Consider the following 25,290-nt stretch of genomic DNA (forward strand, 5'->3'; position numbering starts at 1 on the left):
CTTTGCCTGTAGTTTCACCTACAGTTATGTGTGTTTCTCAGTGAAGCACCATTTTCACTGTATCTTGATAAATATTTTAAAGCAGTTTGTTTGACCTCTAGTGTTGAGCTGTGAAACTGCACCCCATTGACCTCAAAATATCTTTTATTTCAGAAAAACCAGTCTCCCCCAAATCAGGTACATTGAAGAGTCCACCTAAAGGCTTTGATACATCTGCAATTAACAAAAGTTATTACAATGTGGTGAGTGATCATTTTTTCTTCCATGTGAGCTGTTATATACAGTAGAATATCATTTAACTAAATGCTCTTATCTGCCAAAAAAACCAAAGGCAGTCTTGCCAGGAAGTACCAAAACTAGATATGGGTATTGGTGGATTCTCATATAAACAAGATCATTATTTAATAGAATATCACATGTGTGGATTCTTAAACATGGTGCAAAAATTACAGTCTAAAGTTAGTGAATGATTTGCATTAATGTAATATTATGCTCCTGTTTTGCTAGTTGTTAATTTCCTTTTTTTCTCCCATCTCCCTCATGTGACATCAGTGTTCCCTAATCTCCATGAATTACGGAAATTCTGCTGTGTTAAACTAATTAAGTATACTTTTGTCCTTTTTGTTGAATAAGAGATTGTTCTAAAATGTTCAATTTGCTTCCTTTGTACTGATGCTTGCAAATCAACTCTGTTGTTACCTTAAGGAACCTCTCCCTTATACTCTGGATAGGTTTCACAGCAAGGCAGTACAGGCAGAGTGAGCCTTTAGCACACCCCCAGGAATTCTTAACCTACTACTCAGACCTCTCTTTAGTAGATGCATGTAAGAAACGTACCCAACTCCGTATTTAAGTGTGTTTTAACCATGTTGAGAATAATTTGAGTAGACACATTGGGAAGCAAAAAAGCATCTTGCTGTTTTTGTTAAGCACTGCTCCCTGCTGGTGTAAAACCAAACCACAACCTTTCCTTTTCTTCCAAGCAGCTGTCATGGGTTTTCATTTTCTATCAGTTTCTAAGAAGGATCATAAAGCATCATTTTCTGTTTTCGTCTTGTGTGGTTGTGGCATGAATGGCACCTGGAAGAACAGAGGTCTTTTATCTGTAGTCCCTAATTGAAAGCTGTGAAGCAGCCTCCTGCTCCTCCATCTGGCTCTGTTCCTGCCTCTGCCAGTAGCTGCAGTTCTGTGGTGAAGGGAGGGCTGCAACTCTTTGGCTACTGCATCCCACAACTGCTGGTCACAATGGGAAGTATCCATGCAGGCACACCCTTCCCTCAAACTGCAGGAAGTAATGAGCTTGCTGTGGTAAATCCAGTGATAAAATAGTGGATTGATTTTATTTCTTTTTGTTTTCACTGTATCTCTTTATAGTATTTTTTTCTTTAAGTTATTAAAGTGTGTGGATGCAAGTTTAAGAGGTAGAAGTGTACTTAAGTGAAAATAAGAGAAAGTAGATGTTGAACTTGTTCAGGCACCTAAGTTATACCATACAATTTTGAAATATCACCTTTGGATTGTGTGATTTTTATAATTGCTCCCTGGATAGTCTTTTCTAATTGTGGAGGCTCAAGCTGCTGTACTTTGGGAAATACAGCTGTGGCTGACTTTTAAAGTAGTTTAATTAAAAAACAAACAAAACCCCCCCCAAACCCTAGTGACCATCATATATTTACTCTTAGGATTAGTTTATTTTATATTTTGCTCAGGTGCAACTTTTCTTGGTGCAATTAACCTGATGTAATGAGATGCCAACTGTTTTGACTGCTTGTTACTTAATAACTGTTGATGACATTGTAGGGGGTGAAAAGGACCAGTTCCTAATAATATACAAATATGTTGTAAATTACAGCACTGACCCTAGAGTGCTGGTCTTAAGTCTGTCTGCAATGAACTGGATAATTGTCGTTTGCAGATTTTTCCACAGTGTGGCAAATACCCCTACTTTTTTTTTTCTTTAAGTCACCATTTTATTCTTCTGGTTTAGAAAGAGAGGCTGTGCTGTATCTTGCCCGTTGTTTCAGAGAAGTAAGACTGCACTGCTGTGTCTGAAACCTAAATTCAACATGTTGACGTTTAGATTTTCTTTAAATACTTTTTTGTGCTTCTGATGGCAAAATATCTATAGAATATTTTCAATTTCTATTAAACACGTAAGATTTTTACATATTTGGTATGTAGATAAGACAAACAGCAAACCCATTCACTGAAGTGAACTTCTGAGTTGAGTTTTTCTTCTGTTTTAATACCTAAGCTGCAGACAGGGCACTTCCCTGTGCTGTATGTCATTTGTCTGTCCTGCTAATAAAGTTGAGGGAAAAGCAGATGATCTCTAAAAAAACTTTTGGCAACTAGTAGCTGAAAGGATGTAGCTGGAGTGAAGGAATAGATGTTAAAATCTTTGTTTAAGGTTCTCTTGGCTACTAAGCTTGAGTTGAGACTGGTACTCAGGGACTGTGTACTATTTTTGGGCTGTGGCTGTCCCCACATGCGGATGTGCTCGGACTCTGTAGTCATCATAGTTATTTATTGCTGCTTACCCTAGGGAAGGTTTTGTGCAGGCAGCACTTAAGGATACGTTTTTTTGGACTGAGGACAAAATCAAAGGGCTGTTCAGAAAGTGATATAAGAGGCTCCCTTTCTGAGAGGAGGATTGGGATAGGCTAAGGGCAAATACATTAAAATAGGAGACTGCTTTCACCACTTGCCTCTGCTCTTCTCCCCCTTGTAAACATGTTCTTTATTTCTGTGGATTCACAGCTCCGTCTGGAGTTCGTGAGACAAATCACATTCCTTCTAGTTTCAGTGTGCTTAATTATTGCTGCTTGCACTACATGTTGCTGAGAAGACAGGCATTTGTTACGTATGTAGATTTGGCCTGGCTCAGGAATTCAGGTTAGTAGAGAATGCTGAGGTTTTGTCCTCTACAAAATGATACAAGTCTGTAGTAGTGTGTAATATGAACCAGACTTGTGATGAAGCATTTTCCATGTTGAAGTAATTTAGTAGCCTATTACTGAAGAAGTGGGTGTACTGTTGCATGTTGTTCCCTGAAGACAGAGCAGGCATTACTCTGAGTTTTATTTTTGCTTCAGATCCCTTAAGAGTTTATAGCTCTGTATCCAGAATAAAATCAGGTTCTCTCCAGATTAGGTAGCTGTTCTAAAAGCAGGTGAAGAAATGGGCAAATTTCTTCACAGTTTGGTATTTGGATGACCTTGTTTCCTTTTAAGTGTTTGAGAAGTAGTAGAAAATCAACACTCCTTTTGAGGTCACACTTTTAAAGTTGGATCAAGTTGTCTACTGAAGCTCATATGTTTTTGACGCCCCTCAAGATATGGTATACTTGTGCAGTGCTTTACATTGCCCCTCTCAAGGGCCTGTTTTAAGGAGTAATGCAAATTCTTGTGATCCAGGAAAGTTACATACTGATCACAATTTGCTCAACGATGTGCTATTTTGGTTAAGTGCCACAGTACAGTGATAAAATGTCAGTGTGCTACAGGACCGTGTCCAAGTGTATCGCTGAACTCTGCCTTTTCTCTCACCAATTTGGAAGGCAATCATCTTCTTGTAGGTGACTTTAAATCCATTTTTAGGTGGTAGGGAGAAGGCTGAGGTTTTGTGTGTCAGAATTGTTAACCGTGCTAGAAATTTGTGTGCCATGTGATTGAGAGAGCTGGTGCTCTATGAGCTGAGTTGTGTGTGCTGCCTTTCATCAGCGCTGCGGGCTGCAGGGGCTGCCACTTCCATGCTGCTCTTTCGCTGCTCGGGCGGATCTGTGCAAATGTTGTGGTGGAGTTGTGGAAACCAGGTCCTGGAGGTCGCATGGGGTCTTGCAGCAGCCAGAGTGCGCAGAAAGCAGGAAAGGGAAGAAAGGTGATTATTAGATCATGCGGACGAGATGTGGATGAGAGGAATGTAAGGGATTTCTGGTGCCAGAATACTGAGTTGCAGTAATGACTACTTGTCACTTCAAAGCACAGTCCAATAATCCTCATAACTTCTCAGTGAGGTAGGTAAGTCAAACTGGAAGAATGCAAGATATCACAGAAATTACATTTTAGAGCTATGTAAGCAAGGTTTCTCTTTAAAAAAATGCATTCAAAGTAAAAAAAAAAGTTGCATGCAGTGAAAACTGTACTTGTTAAAAAGAAATGGTAATAGATTTAATATGTTCTGAGGACTGTTGAAACTGTATATCTCAAGTACTGTGCAACATTGTGAATTACTAGAATAAAAAGATGTATAAGTGCATCTGGTACTCTGCAGAGGTTTTGTAGCATAGTTTTATTTACAGTAGCATTAATTTTCCTTTTTCCACTAATTGTCAGGTTACTGATTCTAGTTTTTAAGGTTTCTTGTTATTACCTCTCCCTTCCCTTAAGTCTTTTTCCCCTAATCCCGTGTTCTCCATATGGCAAAGAAAATCCTCAAAGAAAAATCCAAACCAGCACAAGGAAAATAATGAAGTGTGTCCAACATGAAACTAGTTTTATTTCAAGCTTTTCAGACAGCTGTTTATAGCACAGAATGGGATTAGTCTTTGAGAAAATGGGGTAGTGGTGCAGTCTTTCAAGATCTTTAGCAAATGTGTTGATTTTTCTTTCAGTGTCTTTTAATAATGTTTGGGTCTTCATCAGGACACTATAGTTTTGTCCCTGGCTTTGTCTCCTTTTCCCTACTAATTTTTCCTGCCAGTGTAATGACTTTGGGCCGGGAGATTTTTGTGGGAAAAACCATATTGAAAAAGATTGGTTTTGAACCTCATGGATGCCAAGTACTTTTATACTGGCATTTGAGCTTTCTTTGTTTGATATGTATGTAAGAGAATATGGAGTTAGTTAGTGCTATGATTGGCAGAGATATTTTTTTCCCTGTTCTAAACGCTTGAAAAACCCCCTTAGCTTCTAAAAAATTTGTGTGCCCATATTGTACTTTATGCTGTAGTTTCCCAGTCAGTAGCCATAACTTTCCCTGTGACATTCTTCTGTCACAGTGTTTAGCAGAGAATGGAGACATTTTAATCTTCAGTTCAAGATTCAGACTTGCAACAAAAGAATGGACTCAAAAATGGTTTCTCTCTCTCTCCCCAAATGAATAGAAGCATTCAAGGAATAAGCAGAATCAGTGACACCAATGAAAGGAACAGTGAATTCTTCATTGACATACTGAACTATTTAAAGTTATTTCATCAGGTTTGCATTTAGGAATGAATGGCTTTTTTATTTTCTAAGAGAGTATTGACTACAACAGTGAATAATGCACTCAATTACAGTTGTTCTTATAAATGCTGAAATGAGATATTACTGTAGGCTTGACAGATATGGCATGTAACAAAATGAGGTTTGTGCTGTGGCTTATTACCACTGACTAGCACCAAGTTTTTGAAGTTCAACTCTGTTCACTAAACTGCATTTAATTCTGATGATTCTCTTGCTAAATAACTTTGGGAGGCAAAAAATAAATTGCCTTCTAAAACCGCAGTAGAATCTTATATGATTATATTGGAGGGTATCCTAAAGCAGACTCCCAAGAAATGGCCCAGTAAAATGCTTTCCTGTACATACTTGGGGTTTTTCTACTTGTCTGATTTATATTCAGCCAAAACCCAGGTGTGTGCTGTACTTTATACATTCCTGGCTTTGCAGCAGTCTATTGTAATTTTCTTATGGTGATGTACTTCCAGTGCAAGGTTAGGCAGCACTATTTAAAAATAACGTAATAGTGCTAATTGTATTGGTAAGTGAAGTTGGAAATTACTTGATCTTTGTAAATCTGTTAATATTCAGGTGTTCTAGCAGGATATTTAGTGCATCTGAACACTCCATGAGCAACATTAGTTGCAATGTGTTGTAATTGAGACTGAGAAACTGACGCTGTTCATTTCTCTTGCACCTTTTGTTGTGCTTTACCATCCTCTGATCTGTATCTGTTCTGAAGTACATAAGGGGAATAATTACCCCTGCCTTTGGAGGAAAGCTCTGTGCAACTCAAATTTTGCAGCAAAATGTAGTGATAATCCTGTAAGCTTACCTTTTTTTTTGTATATAGCTAAAGGATGGCTCATCTGGTGTTGTGTGGTTTTTTTTCCCCTGTGAATTTCATAGATGCATAGTATTCAATATCTGCAGATATTTGCATTTTTAAAATAGAAACTCTTATTTAAGTTTTTCTCATGCTAAATAAATGTTAGTATGCTTTAAAGCTGGTATTGATATATCTTCAAAAGTACCAATTAGCAATTGTCATTTATTGTAGGTGCTACAAAATATATTAGAAACAGAAAATGAATATGCTAAGGAGCTACAAACAATGCTTTCAAACTACCTGCGACCATTACAAGCCAGTGAAAAGTATGTGAGTTTGTTCTGTGTTTTAAATTGAGATCTGACATGTATTGGGGAGGGTTAACATGGTCAAAATGTGGATGTCAGTGTGAATTTACCTCTGTGAACTGTGTGATTCTTGAGGCAGGGATTGCTTTTATTCAGTTTGCTTGCTGACTGAAACAGTCTGGTCCTTGATCTAAGAACCAGCAAGCATTTTCTTTTAATGCAATAGATAGTATTAATGCATAGTTACTCAATAGCTGCAAACCTAAACATGTTTTATTTGCTTTGGCTCCAGGTTAACCTCGACAAATACTTCATACTTAATGGGAAACCTGGAAGAAATAAGTTCTTTCCAGCAAATGCTTGTACAGTCTTTAGAAGAATGCACCAAGTAAGTATCATGCATACTGGATAGAGTAAATGCTAACATGCAAATATCTTCTATTAATTTACTTGTTGCACATTTTATTTGGTATAGATTTTTTTTTCCTTCAAGAGTTGTTGCCAGAGCAGCACAGTAATAGATGTTTGGAGGTTGTTTGTACAGATATATATTGCAATTACAAAGATAGACATTTTGATATAGTTTAAAAGAAGTTTTGGATTTTCATGATGCAAGTGCATACCAGTAGGAAAGTGGTAGTTTTGTTTTAGGGGCATGAATTTTAAATATTTTCTTCAAAATAAGAGAAGGAATGGAGGAACCTTATGCTTGTACAGATATATATTGCAATTACAAAGACAGACATTTTGATATAGTTTAAAAGTTTTGGATTTTCATGATGCAAGTGCATACCAGTAGGAAAGTGGTAGTTTTGTTTTAGGGGCATGAATTTTAAATATTTTCTTCAAAATAAGAGAAGGAATGGAGGAACCTTATGCGATGGTGGAACAATGGAGAAGGAGGTAAGTGACTTGGATGAAGGACACTGTATGAGAATGCTTGTACTTGGTATTCTTCTGGCCTGAGCAGAAGTGGTCATCAAAGTGTGCTGGGAGAGGTTTGCAGGATAGGCAGAAAGAGCAACCTGAATTAAATAAAACCCCTCAATGCTTGTCCTGCACCATATAGGAAGCATGGGACACAGAAAGGAGGGCATGAAGACACTAATCTTCCTTCCCTAATTTAGGCTGAAGTGGGAACTTGATATTTTTCAGCTTGTTACCTCAGCACTTGGGTGTGTAAGAAAGGTGACCATACTGTCTTTGGATTGTCCTAATAATTTTCTGAAACTCCACTGAAAGTGTAATTTACATTCCTAACCTCAGTTGTGTCGTTTTCCTTGCCTGTATTCTAGTTTTGTCTGACCACATGGTGAGCTAAGGCAACTTCCTAAAACAAATTTTCTTGGTTTCTGCCAAGTTAGTAATTTGAAGTGGTACTGAGGGCTTAACAAGTTTCAGTTTGCTGTGAGAATGAATTAATGTCTTGGATGGAGAAGAAAATACCTCTTTTGGCAACAGTGAGCTTTGCATCACCTCAGTATGTGTTGTTTTGACCTCTCCCTCCTCTCCCTGAGCTGCTCTGTGTGAAGAAGCAGCCTTGTCATGACGAAGGATAAGCCGCATCTCCACCAGGCAGTAATGTGTGCCTGGTGCTGTTGCTGACTTCAGATCCCACGCCCTCCCACCACTTGCCTTCTGTCCCTCCCTCCCTCCTGCCTCTAGATAACTTAGACCAGAGAGGGGGGAAGGGAGGATGGTGTGTATTCTTGAACTAGACCATTCTTGAAATGGTCTGTCTGATGCTGTGAGAAAGAAAGTCATTCTGGCAAGTTTGACTTGGTCAAATGTCTAAATCTCTGAAAGTGTCCGTTTGTCAACATACTCAAATGTTTCCTTTTGTTTCTTGTCACTGCTCTTTATTGTCTCATTTGCTTGTTACCATGATTTTGTTTCTTTGTATCAGAAGTTAGGGAAATGAAATACTTTGCATGGAACAGACTGTCATCTTTTAAATTTTTCTTTAAGGTGGTCTTAAAATGAGAGGAAAAGAGTATATACCTTTATAATATACCTTTAAACAAATATTAATGCAAACTTCATTTCAACCTGCAATGTAAGTTAAAGTGATATCATAATGGGGCTTCAAGCTCAGAAAACTTCATTAATAATTCTGCTTGGCTTAAACTGTTTTAAAGCACCTTTTCATAATGTCCTTTATTTCTTCTTTCTGCTAAGTGAAATGTTACTGTATAATAAACTAGAGGAACTTTCTGGATACTAGTAGGTGGGCAGAGAAAGTGATCCCCTAGAGTTACTGAAGCATTATTGCAAACATTTTGTCTTATTTTCATTTCATAAATATGCTCATCATGCTGAGTTGTATTTTCAGTTTAATTTTCATCATAGCACATTAACTTGAGCATACAGTATTCTCCTATTTGGAATCTAATCCACTAATCCATCATGATTCCCATCATGTAGAAGAATGCTTGCTCTGCTGCCTTCTTGTTTTTTTCTTGTCATTTTGCCATGTTTTTTTGGCTGGTGAACCTGTTCTGTAAACTCGGACTAGCTCCCAGGCTGAAAATAGATTTATCATTTTATTTTATTTTTGGCAGAGAGCTTATAGTTCCATCATTGAGGCACTTCATATTGCAGCATCCAGTGTGGTGTTTTATTCTAACTTGACATGTCAGAATGACCAAATTCTGTCATCCTGCCAATTGTAATGCTGCCAGCCTACCTTGCTTGACAAATTCCTTTTCTTGGGCATGAGAATGAAATGTTTTTTAAATTCCACACCCACCTTGAGACAGTTTGTAATTTGAGTTCTCTCTTTAGCAAATCCTGGCATGTACTTTAGTGGGAGAAACTTTCCTGTGCTTTCCTCTTTTTTGCCTGCACCACTTTGGCTTGCTTAGTCCTCATGGTGTTAAACATTGGGTTGTGGGGTTTTTTCAGAACATAATGCTGTAATGGGTTCTTTGTGTGTTTGGGGGAAATGGTTGTTTAGATACTGTTCGAGTTTAGTTCTGTGCCACTCTCCCACCCTGCCCACAGCCTTGAAGGACTTCTGATTCATTGGTAAAGGTTTGTCCTCTTGGAACTTGTTCAGGTTTAGGTTTTCCTATTTCCACCTTTATAACTTCTCTTCTTAATTTACCAAACAAAAGTCGTGTATGGAATAAATCTAACTTGCATTGAGTGAGAATCTTCTAGGTGATAGGCTTCAAAGGTGCTTTTTTTTTGGCTGATCAGCTTCCAGTGCACATGGTTCATGGATGGAAAAGAAATTGTAACAGACAAGGCAGAGAGATGCTGTTGAAGCCTTCAGTTGTGAAAGAGCAGATTTCTGTCAGTGAAACATAGCAGGAGTGCTCTGTGCTCTGGTCTCCTGAAGACAAAAAGTGGTCCAGTTCTCTAGGTCTCATTCCAGATCTGTGGTCCTGTGCCAAAGATCAGCTCTGCAGTAGTTCTCAGCAGAAGAGTTTCTGTGAACAAAGTCAGTGTCCATCAGGTGGTCTCTGGCCTGATACAAATTATCTCTATTGAAAGTGTTGCTCTTTGGGTATTTTTGTAGCAGGAGAGTGAACCTGATTTGATCTCCTGCTCCAAAAAAGATTCTTTCATTCACCTGGAAGTAGATGCTGTCAGTCCATGCCTGTATTTCTCAGTAAGGAGGGACACATGACACACAGGCTGGCTGGTGACATGAGCCTCCATGGACTGCTAGATATGATCTCCTGTAGCAAATTGAAGTCTTTTATGTAGTATCACAGACTTACCTCCTTGCCCTGTAACAGCCATAGCTGGGGTTTGTCCTCTTTCCCTCATGTCCCTGCTCTTGCAGTCACAGGAACTGTTGTCTTGTTCTGTGTCTAAGTGCAGGCAGGTACTTGGTGTTTGGGGATGATCCTGAGGTGGAATGGAATTTAAAAAAACCCCAAGCAACAAAAGCAGAGAGGAGAGGCTAGAGTGTGAGGGGGAGACTATTTAAATCTAATCCAAAACTCATCAACCAGTGTTGCAGGTTTGGTTTTGGAGTGCAAATACAAATTAAGTCTTTTAAGTCCCAGTATCATCCTTTACTTTCGGTTATCATGAGTATCAACAGAAATAAGGCTATCAATATAAAGAGAATTTGATTGCAGTGTTTTTAGATAGCCTGAAAAAAACATGCATAGTTACTGATGTCTGAGAGCTCAGACAATTAGTGAAAGGTGTGGTAGTGAGGAGGGTGAAAATTAGACTGAAGGATTGTGAATAAGGTGAGTAGTGACTAATTTGTGCAAGGAGTCTCTCAGAAAGTTGCAGTGGCCCCTTATTTCAGTAACCCTGTCAACTGCAAAGCCGCAGGAGATAATGTTTAGTTTTTTTACAAACTGCACCCTTTGGGGTTCAATTACACTTACTTTTTATTCCTTTCTTCAAATTACCATGCACTGGGTGTCTGTTGTAAGTCTGGAGAAACAGAAGTGATAGCTGCTGGATGCAGCTCCAACAGGCAGACAATGTTACGTAGTTTAGATGTAGTCACATGGTGATTCCTCTAGCATGTGTACAACAGCAGAGGCTTTGTTATGGTTCCTTCACATTTGCAAATAGAATTAAAACATGTATCTGGCCTTCTTTTAATGGAAGTTGGTATAACTTAGATATATGTATAAATATTTATATGTGATTCCTTTTTAATTTAAGTGTTTAATATGAGAATAATGTTAGGATGATAACTTCAGAGTAAACTGTAAATAACTGTGGTCTTTATGGAGCACATTAATTACTAAAAAGTTGATATGATGTAGTGGTAGGCATTAAGTTGTTGATTTTTTTCAGCAAGTAAAGAAGATAGTTTATCTGCTGAAAATAGTACAGCACTTGCAACTAAAATGCATGGATTAGAAAAGTCAAAGGGGATGAGTTATCACCCCCTTAGAAAGTCTATTAATTATCTTAATTCAACAAAGAATGTGCATTATAATGTGGCAATGCATGTGCAACATGTGAAAGAGAATAATGTCAGTCTTTGATTCTGCTAAAAGAACAGCAGACTGAGAAGACACAGATGTCTGCTTGGTGCAAACAGCCATAATTCATCCTCCACCCCCATCACTACAGTATGAAGCGGGAATTTAACCATTTTTAGCAACTGTTTATTGGAGCCTCTTGCTATTTAATACTGAGTTATATGCCTTGAGTATGTCTTCAGAGTTTGAGACTTTGGCTGCATCTATTACTCGAAGAATGTATTATTAGCTCGTGCTAGATTTATTAAAGGGGGCCAGCTGCTTGGCAGGAAATGCTGCTTGGCAAGGCTGTAAGAATAGCATTCCCTCAGTGTGCTTGGTTTTCCTCTAAACACCTGCAAAAGCAGCCACTCTATTGACTTCAGAATTTAAACTTCTTAAAAATAAAAGATGCAGACTTAAAATATGAGCCCTAGCCTTTGACATAAGGAGTGTGACCTGAGTGTGTCTGGTGTTAGCTGGGGATTCAGCTGTAGATTTCTCAGTGTCTGTAATGAATGTTGCTCTCAAATCAGAGAATGTTTCCTCTGACTCTAATTTTGGAACACCTCTACAGTCAATTTTTACTTCATTTTGGGTAGTCTTCCCATACTGTGCAGAGGGACTGAACAGTTTAATAGGAGACAGACTTACTGTTTTGGAATTCGGGGGAGAATTTCTTGGGAACTTTGAATTTTGACTTCTATGAGCAAACCTAAGGACTGGGACAAGATGATTGTGTTTGAACAGAATGGGAACATCCCCTGACTGCAGGAGTGGCTCTCCTGGAAAGCTGAATGGTTTCTTTCCCATTGAAGTTCACTGGAGCATCTCTCACTTTTTTCTAAAGGGGAAATGCTTAATATTGATGTTTAGGAACTTTATGTACGTGTCTGGGACAGCTACAGAAAATACTGAGTTCTGTAAAATTTTTTTTTTAGGAAAAAAAATATTCTTCCAGAAAGAATTGTTGGAACTAATCTTAGAATTAAGCTCTTTGACTGTGTTAACAGTATTTGCATCACGTACTCATGAGGGCTCATTTAGCTTTACAGCTCTTCATTCTTCACTCACAGAAGTGAAGAATGAAGTACTGGTTTTAAGAGTAGTTAAAAAGATTAACAACAACAGTCAAATTCCCCTGTCACATCTTGCAAAGAAGCAAAAATTCAGCATATTTATGTTAGATAATGCAGCCTTTATGGAAGGAGAGCAAGTGCATGGAGAAATTGAAACATTTCATCTTGCATACGTTGTACAGTGGTTCAGACAAGGTGTCAGGAATAAGTTTATAATCTAGGACTGATGAAAGCTGGTGGCCCATATTCTGGTTGACTTCAGTGTGGGTTTGCAATTGGCCATACAACCTTCTGCTGAAGAGGCTTAGCCCTTCCAGTGGGAGCTGCTCTGTAGAGAGTTTCATCCCTTCTGTCACCCTTATGCTGTTGCACAAATCCAAACCATGGTCTCCTACCAGCCACTGTGAAGAAAATTAACTCTACCCCAGCCAAACCCAGCACACAATATACACTGCTTTTCTGGGCTTTAATTTATTTTTGTCTGGTTGGTATTACAGTATTTTCATCTTTATTACTCTGTTTTTAGGTTGCCTGAAGCTCAGCAGAGGGTTGGAGGATGTTTTCTAAATTTGATGCCACAAATGAAAAGCTTATACCTTACATACTGTGCCAACCACCCATCAGCAGTAAATGTCCTCACAGAACACAGGTATGTTAACTTTGTGCTCTTCTGAGTCTGATACAGAAATGTATGTAATATACACTTGAGTTGTAAAGCTGTGATGCCTCTTTTGACTTGTTTGTTGTGGTAGAGCTTGTTTGAGAAAAAAAAACCCCTACACTTTAAAATAAAAAACTAAATGCCCCATAAAACAAAGCTGTCATGTGGTCAGGACAACTTTTCACTTTTGGCAGTATTATCAACTATTTGAGAGAATTTTTTAATTGAAAGGACATGTGCTGGATTCTGAATATGTAAAACAATCTTTACTGATTGTGGTCTTTGTTTTAAAAATGTTGATATAAAAATGAGTTTGTGAAATTATGACGAAAGCTGGCATGACTTAGGCTTCTTAGATAGTTGGTGCATTGTAACTTAGCCTTCTAAATGCCTGTATATACTCAACTTCAAAGTGTATTTTATCCATGGCTTTGCTATTGAGTGGTATGAGAGAAGTGTGAGGTTTACAAAATTACTATTTTCTGTAAGAAGTAACATGCTTAGTTAACATGATATAGTTGCTCAGCTTTTGGACAGACCTTGAGGGAAAAGTACTGAGGCCAGAATTGGATTAAAATAGTCAGCTTTCACCAGCTTTTGCTGTATACTTGTATTTTGATGACCCTTGTGCTGAAGCAGCTGTTAGTTTGGGGCTATTTATGCTTGCTTCTGGTCCAGGACAGAACCATGACTTCTTGGAGGGTAGCTAGAAGACAAATTCTCACAGGATATATGTTCTTCTTGCTTCACACACCCCTGTCCTTTTTATCTTGTTGCATTGGACTAAAGTAAAGATATTTTGAGTACTCTTAACACTTAGAAGACCAAGAGGATCACAATGGATTTTTTCCTGTAGTGTTAGCTTCTTTCAAGAACTCAGACTTCATTTTAACAGCGACATTGTGGCATGTTTGTGAGCTTTTACTCATAATGTTATGAAGACAAAAAGCCTTCTAGTTACCAAAATGCTCTTAACTTTCATATATGTTAATAATAATGATATTCCAACCCCAGCTGGAAAAATCAAGCTGCAAATTCACATTACAGTATAGGCAGAAAGAAGGTAAGTTTTTGTCATTAAAATTCAGCAAGATACAAATATTTTTTAACCCCTGTGATGAAATCCCTATGTGTTTGCTGTCTTTCAAATTACCATCTTAGTACCATTTTCTGTAAATGTTTTTAATACTCTTGGGATTAGATTTTTTTTGTTTGAGTCTTTATGCTCTTTTCCAGAGGTCTGAGATTTAACCTATAGATGGCAGATGACATCTGACAGCAAAGTAATCATCTACATTTTTTAGATTTGGGGGTGTCTGTAAAGGATTTTATCAGAACTCAGAGAAATGGTGATAGAAATGTGAGGAAGGAAAGCTGTTTCATCTGCAAATGGAGAAGAGAAGCATTTCTTCTCTTTCATGTTTCTTTTTGTGTAAGATGTCCTAAGAATAATTCAGCTTCATGTCTCTAAAGTCAGCTTGACATCAAATCCTGGTGGAGACAATATAAGTATGATGGAGGAGTTCAGTAATTTAGTTGTGGAAGTTTGTATGAGATAGCTCAAGGGAAGAGAAGTTGAGATGGACATTTTTCTGTTTAATGCTATTGTGTTACTAGGCATGAGTCAACAGAATTGCATCCTATTCTTTCTAATTACCCCCATTTTATTATTCTGTTACCTTAATTTTTCTTGTTCAACATTGCTGTAGGTAGCAAGTTGCCTAAGTATTCTGCTTGAGACAGCTGCCATGAAGAAATCAGAAAGTGGCTTTAAGCAGTTCTGAATCTCTGCCTCTCAGAATGCTGAAAAGTGTCTCAATTATATCTTAATTTCAGAGCAGAGGAAAAGAGAAATAACAAACTGGTTGGAGACATGAAGAAATGTAAAATACTCAGAACTGTCTCTTTGTCTGTTTACCTGAAATTATTTTAGTGTGTAAAAAATCCCCTATAAACCTAAATTTTAAAGTTGCTGTGAGGTTTGAGGACAGCCACGATTGTAGTAATGGTGAAATAATTACACTGCAGTTTATACTGGGTAAAATACCAAGGTTTAAGGTTTTTAAGGAAAGGCAGTGTTGGTTGGCTGTTTTGTCAGTACAATTTTAGAAAAGGGTCCAAACCCATGTGTTTTAATACTAGCAAAAATAGGGCAAAGAAATAAGTATATGTGGAATACTTGGGCTTTATTATCGTATTTGTAGTATCTGTGACATTCAGTAGCATTTGAGAGAAGAAAAGGGAACTGTCTGATTGATTTGGAACATAAATTCTTACTGTCTGCAGAAGGTTGTTTCTTGCCATGAGCTCTGTGCAATTCATAAACTGAACACATATGCTATTACTGTACCTCTGAAAGCCTTTTTATAAAAAAAACCTAGCAAATGTCAAATTCTTATATCACAGAATTAGTATTTTCTTCTCAGTTTATTAGGGTGCTTGTTTTTCTGGGAACCCATACCAACAAAAAAAATTCTAGATAATTTACTATAAATAAAGATTTAATTTTTATTTTTAAATATACTACTTTTATTATTTTTTACTGTCACTGGCTAAAAAAATCTTTAAGGAAATTGGCTAAAGCATTAACTGTATTTTTTCTTCAGAGTGATTGGATCACTTACATTAAAATTGTAAGCAGTTGTCTGGTTTGGCAGTGGGAGTTTTACATGTCATTTTCTGAGCTATCAATGGTGCTCTTCAAGCAGTGTTGTAAGACCTGTTAAAATGTTGTTGACACCTTGTAAAGGCTGTGTGTGTGTATAGGTAAAACATGATATTAATGTGTTCAGAATTACTGTGCACTTCTATTTCTTTGAATAGCATTCTTGTGAAATAGGTTCTAAATAGCAGTCCTAGGGATGGGGTTGGAGATGTAAAAGGGGCTTTCGATTTGGAATGTGACTTTTTTTCCTTCCTTTCTTTTAAATGCCATCCAGTATGAATGCAAATCTGTTTCCACTTTATCTTTTGTCATTTGCTTCTTGACCATATGCAGCAGCATCATGGGGGCTTTCACTCAGTTCATGCAGAATAAGACTTTGTGTGTGCATATATGTTCATGTATGTGTGCATGTTTATGTAAATACACAGTCTGGAACAAGGGGTCAATGATGTTATTTATAAAATAAGATATTTATCGTGTTCAAATCTTCAAAGCCACAAACATCTTTCATTTCATTAAGTTAAATTATTACTAATCAGACTATTAAAAGACTGTTAAAGTAATTGGAGCCCTGAGTATATGTGAACATGAAGAAAGGGGAATAAAGCCTAATGCAGCCCATACATGAGTTCAGGTTCCAGAGCTATATGTTTCTGAAGATGTATTTGCCTCTGATAATCACAGCAACAACAAAATCTTTCTATTAAGTTTGGGAACAGATTCTTTTATTGGTTCCAGCTGTGGCTTTCTAAGTTTTATCCAGGTGTTAAAGTTTGTGTACAAAATAATTTCTCCTATTTTGTACTGTCTTCAAATTTGGTAGATACCTTTTTGTCTCAGGAATGGTTTTGGAGCTATTGCATACTTTTTTTCCCAGAGTTTAAATTCCTTCTGCTTAATGAATCAAAGTTTTTGAAGGATTAAGTAATTTTTCCTCTCATCTGTCATTGTGTCTTGTAATTGAGTCTTAAGCCACTGGCTAGAGCTGAAGAGGTGGAGTTTGCCAGGTATGGTTGGGTGGTGCTCTGGCAGAGCTCAGAGTTTTCCATGTTCCCTTCTCATAGTGGCTGTAGTGCCACACCATCCCTATTTTATTTACTTTATTCCACAACTGTCCCAGCTTTTGGCTCCATTGTATCAGGTTTAATTTTGCTTGAAGATCCCAGTTCATGTCTAAGGGTAGGTAATCCAGTATATGGTATTATTTGAGGAGATAATTTTGCTTGCTGGTGAGACCAGTACTGCCTTGAGGGTGTAGAGTTTAGTCAAGCTAGCACTGTTCCTGTGTGTGCTTCTGATCATAAAATGTGCTTGCCTTCCAGTAAGAGAAGTAACAGAATGAGCAGCCGAAGGTGTGAAAGAGTGAATGTCCTGCAGATTAAAAACCCAGTTGGATACAAAGTACAGAAATGGGTAATTGGAGCAGGATAAGGAGTGCCAGGAACATGAAATGGTACCTAGCTGGAAAAGATCACAAGCAACAAAGTTCAGTGCAACAAGAAAGTCTAGCAAAAAGAAAAAAAAAAGAGCAGGCAGAAGCTAGGACTGGGACTTCCTATGGACTATATCCAGAAGTGACAAGAGGAAAGATATTTGAGTAGGGGATTTACTGGAGTTTGGATAACATAATTTAAAAAAAAAAAAAAAAGTGTAACAGGCCCCACTGCTCAGTGGACAAAAAATTCTTTTGAGGAAATACGGACAGTACAGACCCAATGTAACCAGCATCAGGTATGTAATTTTGGAGGGGTAGAATGGGGTGTTAAACTTTTTTACTATGTTTAAACAGCAGTATATTTATTTTAAAACAGAAGAAAAATCTTACCAGAAGAAAATTTTATTTGATGAAAAGGCAGTTGAACATCACTAACACACACCTGCTTTTTTTTATTTTGTGAAGTGGCAAATATCAAGCCAGTTCTCAGCGGCGAGAAAGCTATTCACAAATCTTAATTTGAAAATTTAATTTTGCTAGATTCTTCTGTTCTCTGAGATAGCATGTCCCAAACATATTCTACACTTGCATCACAGACCTAGCAGTCTGAACAAAATTTGTGGAGCTGGAACATGACAATTACTCTGAGTAACTGGAGCGTGGAATACAGATCAGCCTGAGTCAGAAAACTCTTTGTGCTTCCCCCACTTTGGTGGATCCCTGAGCCTGCAAGTGTGCAGGCTGATGTCATACGCCGAGCAGCAGTCCCTGGGAGAGGAGCTGGACTGGGAAGTGTAGCCCTAGGAAACTAAAAGCTGCAGCAGAGGGGTTGCTGAGCTAAGCTGTGTCACGACGCTCTCAAAATGCGGTGCCTGTGTGCAGTCCTCAGACCCCTCAGCAGTGATAGCTCATGCTCCATCTATTACAAACAGAGCCCTCCTTCAGAAGTGTAAGTTGTGATTTTAAATGTTTGTATTTTTAGTTTCTGGATCTGCTTTCTTCAAGGTTCAATGGCCTTTTTAAATTTCTTCTGTTACTTGTAGGCGCATCTGAACTTTGTTTTCTTCCCTCTTCCAGTATGATCTGTGGCTTTTGAGGCAGCTGTTCTGAGAAGGATTTGAATATATTAGTAGGGCTTAAAGACAGTTTTCATGGTGACCTTCAAAATATCTCAAGCTGTGAACCAACTCCAGTCTGGAGTGGGAGAACTCTTCAGCTTGAGATTTCAGAATATTTGAAGCACAGAACTTTTGTATGCTTCTCTGTATTTTATTGTGTAAAGGGATGTGAGTAGTGAATTCAAGTCTCATCTGCCTCTTTCTGAAAACCTACTTGCTTAGGCAGTGTGACTGTGTTGATTTCACTGTTCAAAAGATTTTTCTGTTCAGATAAATGATAGCTTTTTATTAAAACATACTCTTAGCTGTGGGCTGAAGTTTCATTTAGCACATGCTGCCTAGGAGACTGTGGTACTTGCAGGCATCAATTGAAATTGTGACATGAAAGAGCCATTGTCTTTGGCAAAGCAGCTGACACAAACTTTTTTATGTTGCAATTAATTACAAAATGGTTGTGAGCTGTTGTCACATTCGAACAGTATTTTAATCCCTGCATATGTTTTTGAAAGTAAAAGTTAACCCTTCCATTATGTCCTGTATGCTATTTGTCTTTTGTGCCTAAATGAAAGGCTCTCACTTTAAGCTTTGAGCTAAAGTAGCATCTGCATTTTGATGGATATTTTATGTCCACAAAGCGGCAGAGATGCCAGGTTGGTATAGCATGAGTAGAGTGCTACAGTGGTCTGCATGATGGAACTGCTCAGACAAAATTTTGGGTACTATTGTATGAAAGGAGTGTGTGCCTGTGTTCAGACTGGAGCTTGAACAAGCAGGCATGTCAAAACTTGTCAGAGAGAAGCATAGAAGTGTATGAAAGGAAACATTGTCCTCCTGGGAATGTTGGGAGGAAAACTTCGTCATTCAGTTTTAATTACACCTGTTAACACTGCTCCCTGTTAAAGGCTTCCTGATGATGCCATTGCTAAGCCTGTTTTTCAGGACTGTGTGTGTGTTTCAAGTGAGCTGAGGTTTAAACACAGCTCCATAGATTTCTATATTGTGATTAAGTAAAAAAGGTGATGATCAACACCAAGTGTCACTTGAGCAGAGAATGGCATAACCATTGAATGTGTTTAGTTAAAGGAATTGCAGAGTAGACAGTGAAACAAGATAATACCAGCTTTTTATTTCAGGTGTCCAAGAAGTCAATTTTAATTCAAGCTACAGTAAATTTGCCCCTGTTTTTTTTCACATCTTTCATAATGCTGAAATAGAAGAAATGGAACAATGATAATGAAAACTAGAAATGTGAATGTAGGTGAAACAGTAACCAAAGTTTCTCCTACAGTAAAAGCATAAAAAAAAACCCCAAACCAAAACCAGGGAGTGGGAAGTGCAAACATTGTCTGAATTCATAGCTTAGTGAATACTAATTGTATAATGCATTTGTATGCACTCAACAGTATGGAGATGGCTGAAGTAACTAGGAATGGGGAGTTTGGCCCCTTAGCAGTCTAAGGGCAAAAATGAAGACTGTTCAGAACAGTGTTAAATTGAGTAGCCCATGGTATTTGAGATTGGCACATCCTGTACAAAATGCAGCTTTGTAGGGGTGAAAGAGAATCTGTAATACACTTATAGATTGTGCTGCCTGAAATGGGGAAGAGTAGTAGATACTGTAAAAGGGTGGAGTTGGTACAATGAGGCAGCAGGGGCTGTTTCTGACTGAAGCAAACAAAATGCAAAGAATGAGTGTAAACAGCTACTTCCTCTTGGTTCTTGTAGGAAATGTCTTTAACATTAAGAAGATGAAGTATCAAGTACTGCGTGTAACCTGACTTTATGATGCTGAAATGGGTGGGGATGATTACAGGTACAATGAATGCATATAACAGAAGAGCAATGACTTGCACATGATCAGTGTCGTACACACAGGGAAATTGAAATTTAAAACCAGTGAGTGCTGTCTGGCAGAAGGGCTTTCCTTGGTGAACTTTGGTAAAGCTTCCTGTGTAAACTGGGTATCATTCCTTTATTACTTACTGGAAGCAGTTTCTTTCCTTTTAACTGAGTCAGGAGGAGAGGTGACACCACACTGTAGCCACGCAGCCTGATGTTTCAGGGAATTACCCTGAATATTTGACCAGGAAGTAGCTGGTAACCTGGTAAACCCAAGACAGTTACAAGGCAAAATCTGTAGTTTTGTTAGGGTGCTACTGCAGTCAGCTGTCAAGTTCTGAAGTGGTGTGATTTTATGCTAAGCAAGGGCTGTGATTAAGGAAGTGTTAGGCAAGGTAGATCTTCAGCCTCTAGGTATCCAGAGCTGGCCAGCTTTACTTAAATTTAAGCTCAAAAGGTACTCGGGTTCATCTGTGTTGCATTATTATAACCCTTCATGCAAGGTATTATAGGAAGTTTTTTGAGGTGTTTTAATTTTGGCTAAAACCTATTTATGTCACAAGCTGATTTAGAAGGCTTGGAGTTGCTGATACATCCTGCTTAAGAGGGATGCAAGGTTTTTCCCAAGTGTGCCCAACTCTTCTCTCTGCATCTTTAAAGTGCACAGCAGATGTTGAGAAAACCCCTCACCGTCTTTCTGGACTCTGTAGTTAAAAGCAGCTGAAATAGCACAAATACATGCACTGAGGAGACCCTGGGCCTCCTTAGAATGGGGACAGAAAGCTCTTGAAAGAGGTGATGTAAAATGATGATGGACCTGACAATTCAGAAACAGTGCTGGCTATACATAAACAAAGTAGTGTAAGTAAATTCCAGTTAACTAATCTGAAGACAAGTAAAGTTGCAGTAAACTGTATGGAAAAGTGCCTTCTTTCCTGTGAACTGGGTGAAACTTTGGTGTCTAGGAGGTGAATGATCCAGGTGGGATGGTGGGTGGAGCACTTACATTGGGATGGGAAGCTCACAGAACTGTGGAATCATTTAGGTTGAAAAAGACTTTTAAGATAGAATCCAACTGTTGACCCAGCACTTCCAAGTCACCACAAAACCGTGCCCCTAAGCACCATGTTTGTGTTCTTGTTCTGTTGTCTTCATTTACTTGGACAAATGACATGAATAATCAGTGTCACTTGTTCTGCAGTGGGAAGGAGAGTGTGTGTGTGTCTTGAGTGCAGTAAGATGTTACATTTTTATTAAAAGACTTTCTGAAATTTTTACATAGATTTTTGCCTTTGGATTCTGTGTTCTTTTGCAACTTGTATTTTATTAAGCCTGGCAATCAGCCCAGATGCTGTCATATCTTCCATTCTGAATGGCGAGGGCTCATTTTGTTCTTGGTGATTTAAACCCTTGAAAAGCTAGTCCTCCTCCATCATAGTTCTCTAAAACTCTGCATTGTAAGCAGAAGATGTAGTTATTTTGTTTCCTTGATAGCAAAGGGAGCTGAAATTCTCAGATCTGGTGTTTTAACTGAGTTGTAAAAGTTGAGGGGCTGGGCCGGTTCTGATTTATTCAAACAACCAAAAATATCTGGAGAGAGGAAGTAGCAATTCATGATACATGGAGAGAATGGATTTCTTACAGTGTCTGTGCTGTGAAAAGAAGTGTGTTGTATAAGGCCAAACTTAATTAAACCCTAGCTCATTAGAGAATAGACTGCACGGTGATTATTTCTACCATTTGTATGAATGTTGGTAATTTTTTTGCATTAACACCTTGGATGTGAGATGAGGTCATTAAATGTAAGTGTGAGAGAAAAAAACCTTCTGAAATGTTCTGTTTTCTTATTAGTGCCTGACACCATGAAAATACCTATTTTTTAATTGTATATGAAGCATTTGACTCATTCTTGTGTATTTCTTGTGTAAACCACCTCTGTAGTCATATGTGGTTTTACTAGAATAAAGAGCTGAGTAATAAAATACAGCTTCATTCTGTAATTGTTTCTTGGATGGTGCAACATTTAGGAACTGTCTTTGAGCACTGATTGTCTAGAACAGTAAATTTGTTCCTATATATGTTTTTCCCTGGTTGGATCCCAGACTTGCACATGGCGGCTTTGTTCCTGTATTTTATTTAATAATTAAAATATAAATTTAATAATAAATAAAATAATAATTAAAAATAATTTTAACTGGTCACAGCACTTAAGTTACACTTCAATTATTTTTTTTTGGCGTTCTGTTTTATTGGCATTGTTCATTGCAGGTAAAAGATTGAACCATGAATCCAATGTAGTTTATTTGTTTTGATAATTTTAATCTTACTTTGCTTAAATATCTTGTGTACACAGTGAGGAACTAGGAGAATTCATGGAGATGAAAGGTGCAAACAGCCCTGGGATCCTTGTGCTGACCACGGGCCTCAGCAAACCTTTTATGCGTCTGGATAAATACCCCACGTTACTCAAAGAACTTGAAAGGCACATGGAGGTATATCTTATCAGCATTTATGTTCCAGCTTAATGATGATTTGACAACAATTATTTTAAAGGTACATGTCAAACATGATGGGACCCAAAATTGCATTTGCTTGCTCTTCAGCCTTCTAAACTACAGGCTGCAGTGGTTTATGTAAAAGTCAGTGCAGTAAAACTTCCTGTAAAAGATAAACATTTAAAGTAAAACTATCCAGAGAAGCTAATCATCATTCCTAGAACTTACCAGGGTCTTCAGTTGACTTGACATTGAATGTGTCCACTGCACACTACTTGAGGCCACTTTATCTTGCAGAGGGAGTGCTGCCTTTCACTTCAGTATGCTGAACACATTGGCAAAATAGTCCCTCTGACTTCTAGTGAGCACTGTCCAAAAGTGATCTTTACAGGACAAGAAGGTGTTTGAGGACCTAATCTTTTCACCTTTGGATTTTATAGGTTATATGTTTGGAGTGGGAAAAAAGAGAGAAAGTGTGGGGTTCTTGTCACATAGATTGGTTTTGCCAGCCAGTGACAGCAGAACGTGTTAGTCTGTAGGAAATCACCTTTGTGACAAAGCTAACCTGCTAAACAAAGCTCTCTTAATTCTTTCCTCTTGAGATTTCAAAATCTCTTATCCTCTAGGTCTTGTAAAACTTCTTTGGCTCAATTTTAAGTATAACTAGGACTGTGCTAAGTAACTGTAGTTCTACTACGAGCCAGACCCACCAGTGTTTAATATGAGAAGGCCATGAAGAGACTAGATCAGTCTAAACTTCAATTTTGCAGAATTGTTTATTTGGTTTTATTTAAGCCTCTTACAATTTTTAAAATTAATTTTGCTAGAACGGAACCTTTTATGTATGTTTTCTCTATTTTTTTTAGGATTATCATCCGGATCGTCCAGATATTCAAAAATCCATGACTGCCTTCAAAAATCTTTCTGTAAGAGTCATAAAAGGATGGATTATATATTTTAAGTAGAATGTTTTCTAATTACATCTTCCTGTATTGCTTAAAAAAGTGAAGCTTTTTCATAAATGTGTAATAAATTTTTAAAATCCTGGGAATCAATGCTGTGTGTAGGCAGAGCTAAGGATGGTAATTTGCTGGGGAGACGTAGTAAGTAGACTATTGGTGTAAGAATTGTGCAAAGTATTTTACACCTCTTTGTCTGCCCTATCATTATACTTCATCCCCCTTTCTACTAGTGCTTGCATGACTAGTGCCCTGAAGAAGGGCTTCTTTACAACAAATGAGTACATATTCTGGTTTTTTTTTCCTATGTGCATTCTTTCTCAGGGAATGGCATTGGATTTTAGAGGTTGAAGAGAAGAGTGTTAGTGAAGTTGAGAAGATGCAAAACTTCTAGTTACAATTGGAACAGGAAGCCTAATTTGAACAGATAAGCTGTCTGCTACTGTCTTTAGAAAAAAAAAGAAAAAAAAAGAAAAACTATGCCTCAACTGCAACAAGCAATGATTAGTGCAGTCTCAGTTATCAGAAACTTAATGTGTTGTGCTTCCTCTTAAGAATGTATGCTGATGATAACCTGACATTTTTTATTTTTTCAATCAGAAATTTAGTGTTATCAGTGTTCAGAAGAGGTTTGTGAGTTACATCCTCTTGAGTGCTATAACAACAAGAGGAAACAATTCTGTTGAGAAAAATTCAAATAAACAGAAGTAGAGCAGGTTGGAGTTACTTAATAAAAGTAGGAACACAAGGTTATAAACACTCAGGTTTGCACAAGTGGCATGTCTCTTCTTATTGAAAGATGCTTTGTTGTATAGATGTGTATTTCTGACAGAGTCACTGTGTTACTCTTTGCTGCTGAGCATGTCCATTTTTGGTTAGTCATACCAAAATTTGAAGTATAAAGGAAGGAGAAAATTGAGTAACAGAGCTATGACTGAATTTGGAATGGTAATTGAAGTCAATGTATTGAAAAGCCATAATATTTAATTCAGTAGAACTAGTTTATAAAAATATTGGTAGCAGTTCTCTAACCGAAAATGCTTCAAGTAAGATGCTGTCTGTGTGTATTACAAGCACAGCAGCAGTAAATACAACTGTAGTGGTATTTCTACCCTTAACCCATTCCAGATTGTTAGAGTTTGTAGAGATGATGTTTTCCCTGTGTTTGTTAGGCACAATGTCAAGAAGTACGGAAACGGAAAGAACTTGAACTGCAAATACTGACAGAAGCTATTCGCTGCTGGGAGGGAGAGGACATCAAAACACTTGGCAATGTCATTTACATGTCCCAAGTCATGATTCAGTGTGCTGGAAGTGAGGTAATGTCCTTCTCATCTTTACTGTTACTCTTCCAGTTTTGAATAAAATTCATTATAATCATTATACAACAGAAATAAAGAAAGTGCTTCAGAGATGGTAATCTAAGCTAAAGTCTTTCTGTGTTGATTTAAGGCATATTTTATAAAACCTGAAATAAAATTCCTTGAAGATGGATGGTCTCTTCTGTAAAATTTACTGAAAAGCGACTAAATAGAGTAGTTATAAATATTGTAGGATGATTTTTGCAGGGCTTTTTTCAGAGGGCATAATTGAACAAGATTTTCCATGTGTTGTTATGTTGCAGGATCATTGTGCATAGCAGTTATTACAGTGTGTTTTAAATAGCAAAAGGTTTAAAGTTTTATGTTGTAAGGTGTCTGAGACAAACTCTTTTTTGGCTGTTATGGGCATATTGCTCAAGTAATTAATTTTGAA

The 25,290-nt window shown here is 37.7% G+C and overlaps 1 protein-coding gene across 12 annotated transcripts in view; it reads left to right on the forward strand.

The window, feature by feature from the left end:
* Nucleotides 1-25,290, forward strand: part of ARHGEF7 (Rho guanine nucleotide exchange factor 7) — a 113,503-nt gene that overhangs the window by 57,201 nt on the left and 31,012 nt on the right. For 11 of the 12 annotated variants that reach the window (XR_005628043.1, XM_039714066.1, XM_039714060.1 and 8 more), the window contains 7 exons: nucleotides 154-242; nucleotides 6,262-6,356; nucleotides 6,631-6,726; nucleotides 12,890-13,012; nucleotides 22,435-22,573; nucleotides 23,443-23,502; nucleotides 24,708-24,854. Coding sequence is in view for 11 of the 12 variants with exons in the window: in XM_039714066.1 (XP_039570000.1) it covers nucleotides 154-242; nucleotides 6,262-6,356; nucleotides 6,631-6,726; nucleotides 12,890-13,012; nucleotides 22,435-22,573; nucleotides 23,443-23,502; nucleotides 24,708-24,854 (749 nt within the window). In the remaining variant the exon portion in view is untranslated. Of the gene's footprint in view, nucleotides 1-153; nucleotides 243-3,595; nucleotides 3,880-6,261; nucleotides 6,357-6,630; nucleotides 6,727-12,889; nucleotides 13,013-22,434; nucleotides 22,574-23,442; nucleotides 23,503-24,707; nucleotides 24,855-25,290 lie in introns of those variants that run through there. The other variant, XM_039714071.1, reaches the window with a different exon arrangement.

This window comes from Passer montanus, unplaced genomic scaffold (assembly GCF_014805655.1).
Source record: "Passer montanus isolate IOZ18808 unplaced genomic scaffold, ASM1480565v1 scaffold3, whole genome shotgun sequence".
NCBI classification, from domain to species: domain Eukaryota; kingdom Metazoa; phylum Chordata; class Aves; order Passeriformes; family Passeridae; genus Passer; species Passer montanus.